The following is a 17,262-nucleotide window of genomic DNA, read 5'->3' on the forward strand; positions in this document are numbered from 1 at the left end:
CCTGCAGCTCACTTCCTCTTGGGTCCATGTGACCATGTGACACACAAGAGACCTGGCTGGGGCCAAATGCCGGGGCTAAAGTGTCAGCTGGTATTAATGTGGTTGGTTTAATGGCAGCAGACTCCTGCTTTCCTGCTGCCAAGACTGAATTCAACCTAAAGTTACCCTTAGAAAAGACAGGGCGGGTCACTGGGGTATGAGTCAGTCATTGTAGCTTTTACTTCTGTATTACTCTTAAAGGTACAGGAACAGGATGGTGGACCATAGAGATAAGTCCCAGGAGACTTTGAATCACGCCCAAAAAACTCCCAGACACAGTGCAATCAGATTCGTGAAATTTTTATTATGAACAAACACAATGTTAGATAATACAACTAACTTCAGAATTATTAATAGAAATTATTCCAAAATTATTCTTAGGTCACAAATAACTACTATCCCACATTAAAAAAAAAAAAAAAAAAAGGAAAAAATCCCACCCAATCAAGGAACAGGTATCCTGTGTCTGTTTCCATGACAATGAGTTTATGCATTCTCAAATTTTGTCTGGCTAGTTATCTACCACTTATCCAATGGATTTATTCAATTTCTCAGAGAAAACCATATAGATTAATGATAGCATCTGGGACACATGGTTTATGGTGGACACAAGTTCATGGTGGATACTGCTACTATAAAAATACTCAGGACTTAAGAGAATTTCTCTGCTGAAGGGTCCCAAAATGCTTCATACAAAGCATTAGTCACACCTCAAAACTGCCCTTTGAGGTAGGTCAGTATTATTACCCCCATTTTAACAGAAGGAAAACTGAGGCACATTATTATTAAGTGACTTGCCCAGGGTCACATAGCAAGTCAGTGGCACAGTGGTAAGGAGAGGCCTTGGCCTTAACCACCTGGGTAACGTTGATATCTTGCTTTCTTTAACCTTTCATGCTGACCCATTTGAGCTATACTTACAGAGAATACACTCAGGATACTTGAAAACCAAGGAGAAAAAGTTTCCATTTTAAATGCTACAAACATCTTTTCATCTAAAAAAAAAATTAAAAAAATCAAATACATTCAAATTACTTCCACCCTCCATCAAATGTGGGCACTTAAGAAACACAGACCTAAGAAAAGTTTCCAAAATGCAGCCCAGGAGGGAATCCTGCAAACAGCTAATTCTCCGGCCAGGCCCCCCTTTCCACCAGCCACTTCTGCAGGCTCTCGGGTGCAAAGGAACTCCACGGAGGAGCACGGAGGGAGTGAGAGCAGGCTCATATGCAACACTGATTAGAAAACATGTAAGGCACCCAAATAAGTTGTCAGCACACCCACAAAGCAAGGACTGTTAGAAATTCACATGTGATCAGATCCGGGTTTCTGGATCATTAATGCATTATTTGAATTCAGCTTTAGAGTCTTGAGAAGTGTTCCTTATTCAGCAGAGAACCCCCCCTCACCCCCCTACCCCCCCACCCCCACATACACCAGGGCCCTCAGCCTGAGGACCCCGGTCAGCCTTGTGCAGGTAGGGTCATGGTGTGGGATCAGATCCATGGAACATGATTAGAATAGAAAGATAAAGTTGTTTTTGATCATAAATTATAAAGCAGGCATCTGGTGACCTGTGGAGTTAAAACTATCCAATAGACATTTCCCAGGGGTAGGTGCACAGGTCAGCAGATTGAAACTACAGTGATCTTCCACTGAGAGGAACAGCTCAAAAGACAAAGATGCCTTTAGACCAGGCTTACCCCTGTAGCCTCTCTCTACTCAGTAAATACAAAAGGAAAGGCCCTCCTCCCTTCCACCATTCGGTTTCAACAGCGCACTGAGCACCTGGTGTCATACATTTCCAACCTTGACAGAGAAAAGCCAGGCTTCTGCGTTGACAAACTGAGGTACAGGGACAGTAGTGGTCCAAGGTTCTCAAAACACTGATTTTTTTTACTTTTTCCAGACCGCTTCTACACTATTGTCTACCCTAGGCTGTGTTGTGGGGAACGCTGGTTAGTTTGCTGAACAGAGACGCTGTTCAGCAAAGTTCATGGCATCTCAGATCCCGAGTCCCGGCCAAAGCTTTGCAATGTACCCTGGCTCCAGGGAGTGAACAGGGCCTTCTTTCAAGTGAGGCACTTTGGAACTTGCCTTTGTTTCTTGTGCTTCCCAGTGAAGACTAGGCTCCCTCCTACTTCTACCAGCGCTGCAGTCAGCTGGGAGCACGGACTAAAGCTGGGCAGGGTAAATAAGCAAGCAGGGGGCGTCCAGTATGTTCTCTGGTTCTGACCCAGACAGAGGAGACCGAAAACAAACTCTCTTTTGCTCCAGGGCTGGCTCACTGGCATGATGCAAGCATTCGCCCTGGCTGTGCCTCATGAGAGAGAGCGCCTGCGCCAGCGATGTTTCTGGGAGGGTTTGCCAGCCTTGTCTTGAGTCATCAGTGTGGCAGGGGACAACAGGGCTGTGGGTGGAGAGACTCTGGAGGCCAGGTGAGAGTGGCAGCGAGGGCAACCTTATAAAGAGAAACAGTGGTTCAGTGACCCTGAGCATTCTGTCTGCCTGGACAGCAATAGCCATCACTGCCTCTGAATACACAAAGGCGGCTGCCTGTCCAGAGAAAAAAAGAAAACATCAGGGGAGAGACAGAACCAGTAGGAGAAATGGACAGATTGGGTCGAGCCAGGAACCGATAATCAGGGTGAAGACTTATATTTGCCCCCAGGCAGTCCTATCCTTTAGGCTAGATCAGCGATTTTCAACCGTTGTGCCACAAGCAGTTTTAAAACATGCAACACCTGCCTATGTAGTCAGGAGCACTGACCTCTTTTTCCTTAGATTGTCAAATAAAAAAATGACAACAGCCAATACAACAGTAGCCGTCTGGTGTGAATCACTCAAAAGTATACCTTTTTTGTTGTTGTTAGATTGGCAAAAAATATTTTTTGGTGTGCTGCAGAATTTTAGTCATTAGTTTATGTGTGCCATGAGATGAAAAAGATTGAAAATCGCTGGGCTACCTGTTAACAGAAGAAATGAGTGAAATAGTCTGACACTATGGCGAAAAGCCTTCTAGTTTTTATTTATTCCAAGGAGAAATGGGAGTCAATGAATGAACCTAACAACTAACTTGTTTGGATAACCAGCTTTCCTATTATGACACCCAGGAATTTACTTAGTAAGCTTCTGAATCCAAATCCCCAGACAATGCATTCTCAAAGTCCTTCTTCTGTAAAATAATCTCTCAGGAACTGCCATAGACCCTGTTCTTCAGCCTCTCCATCCCCTGTCCTCTTCTTCAAGCATCCCTCTTTCAGAGGGAAATACTCTGAGTGAATTATTTAATATTCTAAGCAAAGTATATCTGTATATATATATATATGTATCTGTTTGACCTACCTCCTAAAATCCTTTCTTTTTTGGAATGCTCACCATTATACCACCAATACATTCCTTTTTTGGATGTCTGGAAATGCTGCAGCTACCTCGTTACTGAGTAGAGCTGACCAATATCCCAAGGGTCAGATGGCAAAGCAGAAAGATGAAAGAATTTTGATGATTCCATGAGCTGCTGGATTCATCAATTCTGGAAACAACCAACCTCAAGACTTTCTGATATATGAAATAAGAAATTTTCCTGTTATTAAAGGAAAAAGAACTCCATTGAAGATCATTTGTATTACAAACTAAATGCTTCTTCTTTATCTCTAGCCTAGAGTCTACTGGGACCTAAGATTTGCTTCTGTGGTCTCGCATTGCCAAGCTCCATGGCCATTCCCTACTCACAGTCAGGAGAGAAAGGAAGCATGCTGGGTGGTGGGGCTCAATGTCCGCAGTAGGCAGGCAGCTGTATGTTTGGTCACATCAGGAGCTTCTTCTTGCTTTGTTTCCCACCTTACGTACCATGCATGCTAACCCTCTCCCCTGACAATTTACCTGCTTTAGAAGCTTTGTGCTAAATAAAGTTGTTTTTCCATTCCATCTAGCAAAAGTCTGAAATGAAAATAACTAATAGGGGTCTTCCCAGAAGATGTCAAATCTCTAGCTTGAGCCACTACCTTGAAGCTCAGAACACCTCAAGGAAAGAGTTATCTGGGGCAAAACCACTAGTTTTGGATGATAGAAAGGTTGTCTAGACTTCAGAAGCTAGACACCCATCAATGAATGCCTCACCAGCTGCTTGTCTGGGAGGCAATGAGGGAGAAGAGAAAGGAAGGTGACAGGGAAAAAGCAAAGAAAAGGACAATGGGTCTAGAAGACAGGGAAGAAAAGAGAAGAAAGAAGAGTATCAGCTTAGCATCATGAAGGCAGAGTTGTTGGCTTTCAATACTTTTGAATTTTAAAAGAATACTGGAATGGGTTAACCTCATCATCTTTAGCATTCTGGTAGCATTGTTCAGTAGTTAATAAAAAGAACATTAAAACTCTGCCTGGCTGGCTTTTGGAAAGGAGAACGGAGGACCCAAACTTAGCCACTCTTGTAGCTTCCATCTCCAGTTCTTTTAATCTTGGCCAAGACGGCCGCCTTGGATACTTTCTTCCGGTCGTAAGCCAGACCGAGGGCAGCCATGCAATCGATGAAGAATGTGGTCAGGTTGATGTGCCAGCGGTACTCACTGGTGGAGTAGTCATAGGGAAAGGAGTGATGGTAGTTGTGGAAGCCCTCACCTGAAACAAAAAACAAAGAAAAAAGTTATGGCGCTCTACGGTGAATTGCTGTCTTCCTGATCTTGGAACATCAGTTACCTAGCAGAGTACCTGAAACCTAGCAGATACTTGCTGTTGTTGAACGAATGAATGAAACTAGTCTCTTCTACTCTGAACCAAATAGATCCACTCAGAGGCTTCTTAAGAAACACATAGGGAGCCCTGGCCAGTGTTTCTCAGTGGTTAGAGCATCCATCCTCGCATCAAAGGGTCTCAGGTTCCATTCCCAGTCAAGGGCATGTACCTGGATTGCAGGTTCGATCTCCCTGCTGCAGCGGGAGGCAACCAATCAATGTGTCTCTCTCACATCGATGTTTCTCTCTGTCTCTACCTCTCTTCCTCCTCCCCTCCCTTCCACTCTCTCTAAAATCAATGGGGAGCCCTAACTGGTTTGGCTCAATGGATAGAGCGTCGGCCTGCGGACTGAAGGGTCCCAGGTTCGATTCTGGTCAAGGGCATATACCTTGGTTGTGGGCACATACCCAGTGGGGAGTGTGCAGGAGGCAGCTGATCGATGTTTCTCTCTCATCGATGTTTCTAACTCTCTATCCCTCTCCCTTCCTCTCTGTAAAAAATCAATAAAATATTTTTTAAAAAAATCAAATCAAATCAATGGGGAAATATCCTTGGTGAGGATTTAAAAAAAAAAAAAAAGAAAGAAAGAAACAAATAGGGAGACCTTGGTCACCCATGGCTTTCTGGGAGCCATTGTGCGAGTACTGGCAGTTTCTCTCAGAGGATAAGATGACTAAAAAGAAACTATCACTGGAAATGGATTTTAGAACGAAAAATCCCAGAGCTTCACTAAATACTGGTCTGAGATCTCCAAGGCTCTGTGTGTGTGTGTGTGTGTGTGTGTGTTAGGGTGGGAAGAGGAGAGAGTCTAGAATGAAGAACTTTTGCTGTGTTTCTTACAAAGGTGAGCAAGGGAGTACACCTGCACGGGAACTGCCGACAAGCGTGTGAGAGAACAGAATTGGGCAGCAACAGCCGAAAGTCAGAAGAAAGGAGGCCCAGCCCAGGGGCTCGAGTGTCCTCGGCCACTACTAGCTTAGTAGACTCTGACTTCGAATTCTTTGAGCTTTGACCCTGGTGTGGTGGTGATGCAGAGAAAACAGAAGCTCTCTGAGGGAGTCAGAGGCAAAATGCTTAGAAACTCCCTTTAACTTCTGAGATGAGATGGAGGAAAAACAAAATTCTGGGTTCAGGGTAATTTCTGTAATGGAGAAAACTTTGGAAACTCCACAGAGAGGTCTCCAACCAGTGGCAGAACTCTTTTTTCTGAACCACATTCAACAATAACAATACTGACCCTTATGAGGCTGGGGTAAAGCCGGGTAAATAATAGCTAGTAAAAGAGCATATCGAGTCCTTTGAAGATAAAAGAACCTCAGGAGAGCCATAATGATATTAATAACGAGCAAGTAGAGGAAGTCCTGCAAAGTCAATGACACTATCCAAGGCATCTCAAGGTGTGTCCCCTGTGACACGAACTCTCTGTGACAGTGTCAACTGAGGAGGAGGATGGAATGATCCCACGGCTAAAGGTACTGACAGAGGACTTCTCATTTCCATAAATGGCTTTGCACCAGGCTCCATATAAAGCACTAACCAGGCCTATACTTATCAGATTGAAAACTGAATCAGACACACACATAGCCAAGTGAGGGGGTGGGGGTGGGAAGAGAAGGAGAGTCAACAGGGAGAAGAAGGACAAGACTTTGCAACTGGGGCAGCAAGATACAGCCCAAGAAAGGCTCAAGGGAGGTCAGCTTTGGCAGAGAGAAGATGAGCATGTGACTGTGGGGGAGGTAATTCAAGAAGAAAAGATTAGAAAGGCAGGAAGCGAGCTAGAGAACAAAAGGGGAGATGATAAGGGAGGAGAGCAGCAGGTACGGAGAAATAAATAACTGAGACAAAATGAGATGTTGGGAGCCACTTTGTTTTTTTGTGGGGGTTGTTTGGTTGTTTTTTTGCACAAGGGAGCCACTTGGAACTAATGGTCAGAAAGAGGCTGCAGTTAGGGAAGCTCACTATAGACCCATTTGCAGTACAGGACAAATCTCATTCCAGAAACTTCCATTTCTATGAAAATCTCAGACTTATGGGGCCTAGGTGATTTATTTCAAACGTGGTTCAGAGTAAAAACATGCACAATGGTGCCTGAAAGTTAAAAAGACTGAGGGAAAAAATACTATTTGAGTACAGACAGTACCTAGTGCACGATGGTGCCTGAAAGTTCAAAAGAGTGAGGGAAAAAATACTATTTGAGTACAGACAGTACCTAGTGAAGATGGTCAGGGTTGAGACTATAAAGAGAAAAGGGTGACTTTAGGCCAGAATATGCATAAACACGCGGAACAGTGAGGGTGCCTGGTTATATTGTGTAACCAATAGTACTGATCAACGGTGAGGAACAAGAGGCCAGTGGGTTTCCTTAAGGAAGGCTAATTCCAGGCCTTAGTGATGGTCTCTATTTAGCTGAAAACAGTGACAGAAAAAACAACTGGAGACAGATGGTAGAACTCTGACTATTAGAACTCAAATTATAGAGAAATAACTCCATGAATAGCAAGCATTAGATCAGCCAGCAGGCACTTGTGATTAAACTAACTGCTTTATCAGGGGCCTAGGTGATTTAAGCCATTCTTAGCACAGAATAAAGCAGAAGAGAGAAAAATCAAGGACAGGAGACGAGAATGGTAGGTGGCGGGGAAGGGCCACCAACAGTTGCTTTGATGCCCTTCCGATTGGCATCACCAGGCAATCAGGCATGGCATACAGTTAACATATGGCCTATCTGAATAGAGCAAAAAGATATATAAAAGAGAAGCTTACTGAATTAAATTACAAGTATTAATTCTACATTTGATATGACATAGACCACTGGGCACATTGGCCACCCTGAGGGCCCTATTCTATTTATATCGATTTATACATTCCCTACAGTCCAGCCCTGGAAAAAGGAAAACCCAAAGAGGCTCATTATATATAACATTTGGGAATTGTTCAAGAACCTGGAGTCAAAGGCATTGTTATATTTTACCTTTCCTTTCTATATAAGACTTGTTGCCTGGCTCTCAAGAGTTTGCTAAAATATTTTCCCTGAGTTCTAGGGTGGAAAAACAGATAGAAAGTGGTCATAAAGCAAGTTAATCAGGTTTTTCTGGTTCCCAGCCTAATACCCAAACAGCAGACCCCTAGATGTGGTCTGGCCGTGGACTGCTGACTTACCCACAGCTCCCAGTGAAACCAGGATGTTCTCCCGCGGGTTAATGTTCTTGTCGTAAGGGCGATATCCGTAGAGGTGGGCAGCGCTGTTCACCAGCCAGGTGGCATTGAGCACGATGGCGTACCGCAAGAAAGTGGCAACGTACAAGCTGTGCTGGAAAGTTTCACCCCAGAAATACCAGGGCACAAGTGTGGGCAGGATGAAGCACATCAGCAGGACAGCGGGCTTGTAATGCCTGCATTGACAGACCATACACCGAGTCAGCAGAGAGGACTCAGACCTACCTGATCTCCATCATCACTGGGCTGGGCTGTCTCTTTCCTTCTACATAGTGAGGACAGCATGGCAGGAAACAGAGCAAGAGGAATGGGGTGGGAAACCTTGTGAGAATGTAGTGTCATTATCTCACCTTTTAGATGAGGTAATGAGGGGTTAAATGACTTTTCTAGGATTGCACAAGGAACCAGTGGAGCAAGGATTGGAATGCTGATCTCCTGATTCGAAAGTCATTGTGTTTTTTTTTTTACTATAGCATAATTTCATGTGGGTAAAACAGGCAAGGTCCAGATTACAAATGAATACACTGAGCTCTCCTGCCCAGGCTGTTTTTCCATTCTGTCTTCGGGCTCCTTTCTCTTTCCAGCCAATGTTCTTTGCAGAGTCCATGTTTAGTGTCTTGCCTCCATTTCCTGCCAGCCATCCTCTAACCATTCCTCTTCTTTTCCCTCAGGATCTTTGATGCCTCCAGGTCTCCAGTCCTCTGAAGGTCCTGTCCCATTATTCAATCTCTCCTTGAAGGTAAAGAGAACTGACCATTGACTTGATTTCCTGCGTCTCTTCTGCAGTCAAGCCTTATGCTCTTATATCATTGGTATTCCTGCACCAACTCCTTTCCATTCTTGCCACTGCTTCCCTAGCAAGGATCCTCACTGCCTCCTAACTTGTGGCCCTGCTTCTCACCTCTCTGGCTCAATGGTTTCTTCACCTGTCATGAAAGTGATCTTTCTGAAGCACACCTCCAACCATCACAGATTCCCAATCAAAAAACCTGTAATGGTGTCCCATTGTCTATCAAATTAAATCCGAAGTCTGCTTGTAATGGCACCAGTCTCCCTCTCTAGTCTTAATCCTACCACACCCTATACCTCAAGCAAAAGGACTCTGTTGCTAGAACATACTTCAGATTTAGATCATTCTGTTCTGTTTGTACTGTTTGTCCCTCTCCCCTGGCACCTGTGAAAATCTCTACCCATCAGTGGATTCCAAAGCTACTTTCTTCACAAACCATTCCCTGATGCTCCCCACTATGCAGTCTCCCTCTCCTTTGTGTCTCTTCCTGGTACAGAAAACATTTGCCATGTATCATACTTATCGGACACTTGGCTTATCCTTTCACTCGCCAGTAGGCTACAAACTCCTTGAAGGTAAGGACTATGACACAGTCATCTTTGTATCCATGACTTCCTAGGTCAGTAAACATTTGTTGAATTTTATTGGTTTAATTAAGAAGTTCAGAAAGAATAATATTCTATGGCTGTAGACTTGGGGACTATTAAAAATTAGGGTTTTAAATTATGATTTTAAAATATACAAACCCAGTAAATTTCTCAGCTTATGTTTGTAAGCCCTAGGAGAAAAGGTGGGGGGGGTCCCCCCAAACACCAAGTGCCCAGCTCCATCCCCACTCCACTCACCTCCTCTGGAACATCAGCAGCTTCTCGGCTTTTAGGTCAGACAAGTCTAGCAAACCACCCTTCTCTTTGACAGCCGGGTGTTTGCGCACAAGCAGCCAACCCACATGGGAGAAGAAAAAGCCACGCCGGGCATTGTGGGGGTCAGCATCTGTTTCTGAAAACTTGTGGTGAACACGGTGATCTCGGGCCCATTCATAAGCATCATTCTGGAGGGACAGAGAAGAAGATTGTAGGCCTGAGGAGAGACACCCTCTTAGGGGAATCCCAGTGGATGGACCTCTTCAAGAGCCCATAGCTCTCAGCCCAACCTCACAAAATACCCAGGAGCCAGGGATCCAAAGGAGGGCCACAGAGTAGCCTCCTCTTTTCCCCCAACTTGCCACTGAAGCTTAATTGGAAAAGCAACTTAAAGTCCCAGGACCACATGAATAGGGCTGGTTGCTTCATAAAGATTACACAGTGGGCGGAATGGAGATTGATCAAACAATTTCATCAGGAGAGAACATTGAAATTCCTCCAGCAAGAAATGCTGGAAAAGGCCTTCCTGGGTGCCTAATCCCTGGGCAGGGAGAACAAGGCAGGCAGCCTTGCATCCTCGGGCCCTGGTCAGTGGATAAAGCTGCAGGGAGCTTCATTCTGAAGCCTTGGCAAGAGACCGCTCACAACTCAGCGAGACCAGGCACGTAAATCGCGAGCGTGGCCACATTCCCAAATGACCTCTGGGACTCTTTCTGTCCCTTACAGAATGTGTCAATATCTCTTTCTTACCTTCGTCCCAATATCAGGAGCCCTCAAGGTATAAAGTAACATGGCACAGATGATTATGTAACTACGGTAAATACCTGGAATATTGCCACGAAGAAGGGAACAAGTTCGGTGGCTTCTTTTTTTCCCTCTGCTCCAAGCTAAGCCCCACATCACAACCGATCGGTTGCCCATTGCCACCACTTAATAGCTGTGCGTTCCCTTTCCCCAGTTTCCCTCATTCTATCTCGGCTATAAACTTTCTGACTCAACAAACCTCCATACTTGACTTAGCCAGCCTGGCAGCCCAAGGCAGGACCACATGGCTGGTCTCCCTAACCTCTCCGTGACATAATTTTCTTATCTAGAAAATGGGAATAAGAATAGTACCCACCTCCGAAGAGAATTTAATGAGGGAATCTATGCCAAGTGCTCAGAATAGTACCAGGCACATACTCAGCGCTATAAGTATTTGCTGTCATCGCCGGAAAACAACAGAATTCCTGAGCCTGTGAAACATCCACTTCAGTCCCCCCATGGTGGAGCCCTAAGCTATTCACCTAAAATGGTGAGTCTATTGTCCAGTGCCTACCCAGGAAATCAGCCGCATAAACTAAGGCTCCTGCCTTGTAGACCCTGAGGATGAAGGACCCCAACAGCCAGCCTGTGTGGTAACAGAGGAACCTGAGGAATAGACAGGAATAAGTATTTCCTAGTTATCTCCTATTCCTCTTTTCTAGACTCAGAACTGTGCTCATGCTTTATGGACCTAAGGACTGGGCCTGCACCGGAGGTGACCACCCGGAGAGAGGAGAGTGAAGTGGTTGTCCAGGTGTTGCTCCTCTCAGGTGCTCCATCCACCCCTGGTCACTGACAGAGTGGAGGGAAGGGCTGAGCAGAGCCGGCTTCCTACCTGGAATGCCATGGTGTTGGCGATGATCAAGAAGACCCGCAGGGGCAGCCGAGCTTTGTAGCTCCGGTGACTCCACAGGCGGTGGGCTCCTGCCGTTATACCCAGGGCACTGATGATGTAGTAGAAGAACCCTGCCAGGCGGACACAGTGAGAGGTCAATAATCTGGAAAAACATTCACACGTGGATCTCTGTATGTTGGCTGTGTCTTCAGAGGCTTTGGGTGAGGATCTGCTTTTCCCTGAAGTGCAGACACACCTTGGCCTCTTAGGTCTCTCCCATTTTATTACTTGAAAAAAAAAAAAAAACCATCACCTCTCACCCTCTCCACCTAGGCATTGGAATAAGCTAAGAAGTTTCAGGAACTTTATTGATTTCAGAGAGGAACGGAGAGGGAGAATAGAAACATCTATGATGAGAGAGAATCACTGATCGGTTGTCTCCTGTGTGCCACACACTGGGGATCAAGCCCACAACCCGGCCATGTGCCCCATCCAGGAATCGAACCGTGACCTCCTGGTTCATAGACTGGCACTCAACCACTGAGCCACGCCGGCCGGGCTGTTTCAGGAGCTTTAGGAAGGCAGGACAGAGAAGAGAGAGCTTGCTACCCAGCCACTGGTCACTCTCAGTCATGAGGACTGTTTTCTCAAGTCCCATCGCCTTTGAACTTCAGCTAAGCTTCCCCCAGGTTTTCAGGACCACAGGCCACTCCTACAGAGCTTGGGACCCATAAGCAGGGGCGGTCTTCAACAGTTTAACAGTCAGTATAGTCTGGGCACTCATCCATCCAAGGGGCTCTGGGTTCTAGAGGACACTCAGGGGCTCAGAACTATGGCTACTGACCAACTGGTACAAAAGCATTAGCAGGCAGTGTGGCCACATCAGGGGACATATCTGCCCTACACATAAGTCATAGCTGCACAGCTTAGCTAAGAATTTTATATCCTCTGATTTTCTGGATCCTTTGAATGGCCTTTAATAGCCTCACTTTGCAGTTGAAGAAGAAGATGCTCAGAGAGATTGTGTTTAACTATGGTCACAAGGCCAGTAAGCAATGGAGCCATAGTTTGAAACTAAAAGTTCTGTCAACAAGCATTCACTTTCCAGCCAGCTCCCCAGGATATGTACATAGTTCCTGTGTCTCTCTTTTGCCACACCCCTCTGTCAGCTCCTACTCTCTCAGGCAAGGCTAATTTTAGCTGATGGTGGGATATGCTCAGAGCTGTTGGTGGAAAACCCCAACGCTGTCCCCCCTCACCTTCCTGGAGGCCTGCCAGCTCAGGAGGTGCCAGCTATAATCTCTAACTGGGCAGTGGGTTGCTGGGTCTACCCATCTTCCTCTGTTCAGTAGCTCTAGGAGGCAGGGGCTGAGTGAGGCCTTGGTAGAGCAGTTGACTGTTGACAATGTTTCATTCCTAGGGATACAGCTCAAAACAATGGGTCCTCAGTGGCCACAGAATTTAGTTGCAGTTGGAGACACCACACATTGTAACAAATTGTCCCGTGTTCTTCTCCAGCCACAGATAGCAGTTTCCTAAACAGCCCGCCCCCCTCCCTTCCCCTATCTTCCTCCACCCTATCCTATTCCTCCTACAGGATCCCACAGGAGAGAGTGGAGCCAGAGTCCATCCCAATGAAAGTTCTGTCTCTAATCCCTTTGCTACATGATTTGCTGGCCTTAAGCCATGTGACTATATCCTCCCAGTTGCAAAATCTACCTGCATCGGCAGCTGGAAGAGTGACAGTTGAGCCACAACCACACGAATCAACAAGGAAGAAGAGAAATGGCTTTGGGCAAGAAAACAGAAGCACTTGGCTCTGAATGAAGGAAGCTACTAGGGTCGTTTCATGCCACAGATGACCCTGTAAGTTAACTCAGAAAGCACTTAAGATTCTAGCGTTAACGGGGGAATTGGGAAAAGAATCCAAGCACTCTAGTCTAGTGCCTTTTCTATCAGCAGCTCTAAGCCTGTCCGCTAGAAGGAGGCTCGCTCTCTACTAGTGTCCAAATTGATGGTTAAGCAAAATCTCATAGCTTTGGCCCTAAGAGAAGGGAAATTTTGCCCTTAGGCTCTCAGTGTTGCCCGAGATATGCCTTCAGGCTGCCCCCGAGGGCCCTTCTGGGAGGCTCTCTAAATCGCTCAGTCACAAGAAATGCTGTAATCACAACCAGTTGCTACTTTAACACTGTCCTTGGGGATAAAAGAAAAGGCTGAGGCCGAGCTCCTAAACTCTTAAAGTGGGGCCCCTGATGGTCCCTCTCTCTTTCTTGTTTCTTAAAACAGGAGTTCTGTTACCCCCATACCAGGATGGTTATCAGTCAGCTAAGCCATCCGCCACAAGGCCCAGGGAAAGGAGTACAAAAGGTCACCGTCCAGTCTCTGTGTGCCACATTTCTCTGCCCAAAGGCACGTGGGCAGGGCACATGAAGGAAGTGGGCACAGCCTTGGATTGGGGACCGCACTCTGCCCCCTGCTCCAGCAGCCAAGGGTGGGGAGCAAGCAGAAGCAGTCTGGTCAAATTCTGGCCTTACCAGGCCTACAGGGAGTGCTGAGGCTGGAAGGGACTCCCTTTTTGGGTAGGAGGGTAGAGAACTGAAGTTTGGCTGGGATCTCAGAGGGGCTAGAGAACAGATGTACCCCTCCCCTCACAAAGAGAAGAGCCTTCCTGGTCTGCAGAAGAGCTGATCCTGCGCCTGCGCAGCCTCAGCAATGAGACACCTGTAACCTAAGGAGCACTACCTTCCTGATCCTAAAAAAGTACTGTTGTCCCAGTTTGTGCCTGGAAAGATGGAGATCCTGAGAGAAGGGGTCTACCCAGTTGCGTCTGTCTGAGGCACTGAGAGGATTTCCCAACACGAAGCTCTAGGGACCAGATCCCACCACCGTTAGACGTACGTGGTCCTGGGAGAATCAGCTAACACTTGGCCGACTAGCCCGTCTACATAACTATCCGCCAGAGTGCAGCTCTCAGCAAGCACCCCTCGCCCAAGACTCCTCTGGGAACCCTAACCACCCTGGGAGAGGGGCCGTGTGGGGCCCCTGGGTCCTCAGAGTTCCCTAATCTCCCCCCGCCCCCCAACTCAGGCTTATGGTGGCAGAGGTGAAAACGCCTGCAAAGCGCATGTGTGTTGCCAGGGGGCAGGGCCCTGCTATCAGCTCATACCCATGGGTCCCTGAAAACGCTGAGCTAAGGGCAGGTCAGGGACGGAATTGGGACCTGCCTCCCTCACTGCAGCAGCCTCAAGGCCGGGGCTGCTTGGGGCTCTTTTCTGGCCTGGCCTGGCCGTCCAGGCAAGGAGAGACCTCCTGGCATCAGGAGCTAGCTGAGCAGCTAGATGGGGAGTGGGACGTGAAATGTTGCTCCCACCTTATTTCAATCAAAGGACTTTTCCCCTGAGTGATGCATACAGTGCCCAGGAGACCTGCGGGGAGTCGCAGAGCACCCCACCTGTTTAACTTGGTTCCTACAGGAGCTTCATCTTTCTCTCTAACAAAGGAGGCTGGTGGGCCAAGGGTCAGGGCAAACACTTTTACGGGTAACCACCTCTCGGTTCCTCCCTCTCCTCTCTTCCTGAGCAGTTTCTCTCGCTGTCCCACGACTGTGCTCAGCATATACCCCTGAAACCACTGGTCTCATCCCGTGCTCCCAGCGAGGGGCCTTGATTCTTTGGTGGATGGCAGGGCTGGGATAAGCAGCCCAGCAAATGGCTTGAAACAGAAAAGCTCTTTCAGGAGAAGCTGCCGCTCTGGCACAGGTGCACCCACTTCAAAGCCTGCAGCACGTGGTCTCAGGGCTCCCTCCCCAGCACCCATGTGAAAAGACCCCCAGGCATGGCCACTCCCGCCTCCCAGTCCCCCTAGCCTCTGCTCCCAGTCCACTCAGCCTCTGGGAAATTGTAGGGGCCGGTCCTTCCGTTCCAGGTAAGCTCCTATCTTATTAAAAGGAAGGGAGAACCTGGCGTCCCGGGTCAGGAGGTCAAGAAACACTCTTACCCCAGAGCCAGGTGTAGACCTTGCAGGTGGGGATCAGTACGATCCCATACAGGGCGCCCAAGTGTAGCAGAGACATAAGGATGATGTTCCGCCACACATACTCCAGCTTGGGCCTCGGGCCCTCCTTATCCTTGTAACTTGGGTCGTAGATGTCGTCTTTCATTTCAGGGCGGATGTCTTCCTCCGCGTGCAGGAGATGCTTCTCCGAGTTGCCTTCTCCATTCTGCACGATCCTGGCGGGAGGCTCTGTGATGGTGGTGGTGGTGGTGGTGGTGTAGGAGCTAGACATCTGGAAGGGAGAGGCAGCGGAGGGTCAGGAGAGCGGAGACGGCACGTGGAGGGAGCAGGGGCCACGTCACTCTCCAACCCAGCGGGAGGGAGCGTGAAGGATCGGCACAGACCCTGCCCCAACACCCGGGGTAGCGGAAGGCGGAGTCCACCCCAGAGGGAAGAAAAGGAAGTCCCCGGGAACTATGCAGAGAGCCCGGGGAGGGGGTGAAGCCTCCAGGTGAAGGGGCAAGAGGAAGGAGTGAGACACTTTCACCCAGGCGGACACACAAAGGAACTCCCGCAGGCACACAGACAGACGGAAGGGTGCCGGCACGACCCGGGTTTTCTTTTCAGCTTAAGAAACAAAAGTTCGGAAACCAAGTCCCCAAATTACAATGCAGATGCCCAACAAATGAAGGCAGTTCAACTCGCAAAAGATGGCTCTGTCCCCGCGGGGATCTCAACTCCTCCATCCACGCGAGTCACCTGGGAGCCCGGCCAGCTCCGGCGACCCCGCGCTCTGGGAGCCGAGGAGCCAACGCCGGGCAACTCACCTCCTCCTGCAGCAAGTGGGCCGGCATTGGGCTCTCGGGTGCCTGGGGTCGCTCTCCCGGGCGGAGGCTGCGGCGTGGAGTGCGGGGCAGCGGAGAGATTTCGGTGGCTGAGCCCGCGTCTGCGCTCGGAGGGTGGCCGTGCGCGCTGGGTCGGGGTCGGTGAGCCCGCTGTGCGTGGAGCTCCCACGGCCGCGGATTTAAAGGCTGGAGCTGGCAGGGGATGAGCGCGTCCCGTATTTCCTCAGACGCCTTTTATTCGCTGCCAACAGGGGCAAAGTGCGCAGAGCTGGCTCGCGGTGGGACCCCCGCATGGGCGGGGAGGGGAGGAGACAGAGGCGAGGCGTGCTAGGGGCCGGACCCGCAAAAACTGGATGCTGCAGACATACCGCGGCTCGGCCGCCGCAGCGCCAGCCCCCGGGGAAATGCTAATGGGCTTCTGTAGACTCTGGAGCGCCATTGGCCAAAGGGAATTTGGTGCCACCTCGTCCTGCCGTTGCCATTGGCTCGGCGCAATCTGCTGTTCCCTCTGCCGCGAGCTCCTCGCTCCCCCTCCCATCCCTTTCTTCTCCGCTTCTCTTCCTCCGGCCGCCCGGCCTCCCGGCCCGGCACCCCGCGGCCTCGGAGGCGCTGGGGAGCTTTCTCTCTGCAAGACCGAGAGGACCCCGTCCGGGAGCGGGGGATGGGCCCCCCAGCACTTCGCGAATGGAGGGGCCCTGGGGAAGTTTCACAGGAATCAATAGAGAAGCCGTGGGGGTGATCACTACGCACAACTGCATTCTGATCTCCCTCCCCTTCCCAGGGACGCGCGGGGAGAGAAGACGTGGCTTTAGACCTGGGGTTGGGGTCGCTGGAGCGAGGCCGGTGCAGCCCGCCCCTCCCTAGCGAGCGCGGGGGGCTGGGTCCGCCGCGGAACAGCGGCCCCGCCCCGCCCACCGGCTCGGTGAGGCTACCCCGGGGCCGCGGGACTCGCCGAGTCTGGGGGCGGGCGGTGGAGTAGATGCTCGCCCGTCCCCGTATGTGCGGACCTGCACGCGCGCACGAGGTTCCGCCGTCGGCACGCCCCGCAGGGTGGGTCACCGCCAGGCACCCGGGAGCCATCCCACCCCTGAGTCCACGCCTACGGACCGCGAGCGGGTGGGGGATGTTTGGGAGATTCTTCAGATAGTC

The 17,262-nt window shown here is 49.2% G+C and overlaps 1 protein-coding gene across 1 annotated transcript; it reads right to left on the reverse strand.

The window, feature by feature from the left end:
- Positions 1 to 323: 323 nt before the first annotated feature.
- Positions 324 to 16,428, reverse strand: SCD (stearoyl-CoA desaturase). Its single transcript, XM_070432508.1, has 6 exons — positions 16,096 to 16,428; positions 15,272 to 15,560; positions 11,276 to 11,406; positions 9,619 to 9,824; positions 7,927 to 8,159; positions 324 to 4,653 (listed from the first exon to the last, which is right to left on the reverse strand). Exons 1-6 carry the CDS (start codon positions 16,120 to 16,122, stop codon positions 4,454 to 4,456), a joined length of 1,086 nt encoding a protein of 361 aa, XP_070288609.1. The 5' UTR covers positions 16,123 to 16,428; the 3' UTR covers positions 324 to 4,453.
- Positions 16,429 to 17,262: the final 834 nt, after the last annotated feature.

Source organism: Myotis yumanensis, unplaced genomic scaffold, assembly GCF_028538775.1.
Source record: "Myotis yumanensis isolate MYYU_CA2020_CCGP unplaced genomic scaffold, mMyoYum1.0.hap1 SCAF_13, whole genome shotgun sequence".
In the NCBI taxonomy this organism is placed as follows: Eukaryota; Metazoa; Chordata; class Mammalia; order Chiroptera; family Vespertilionidae; genus Myotis; species Myotis yumanensis.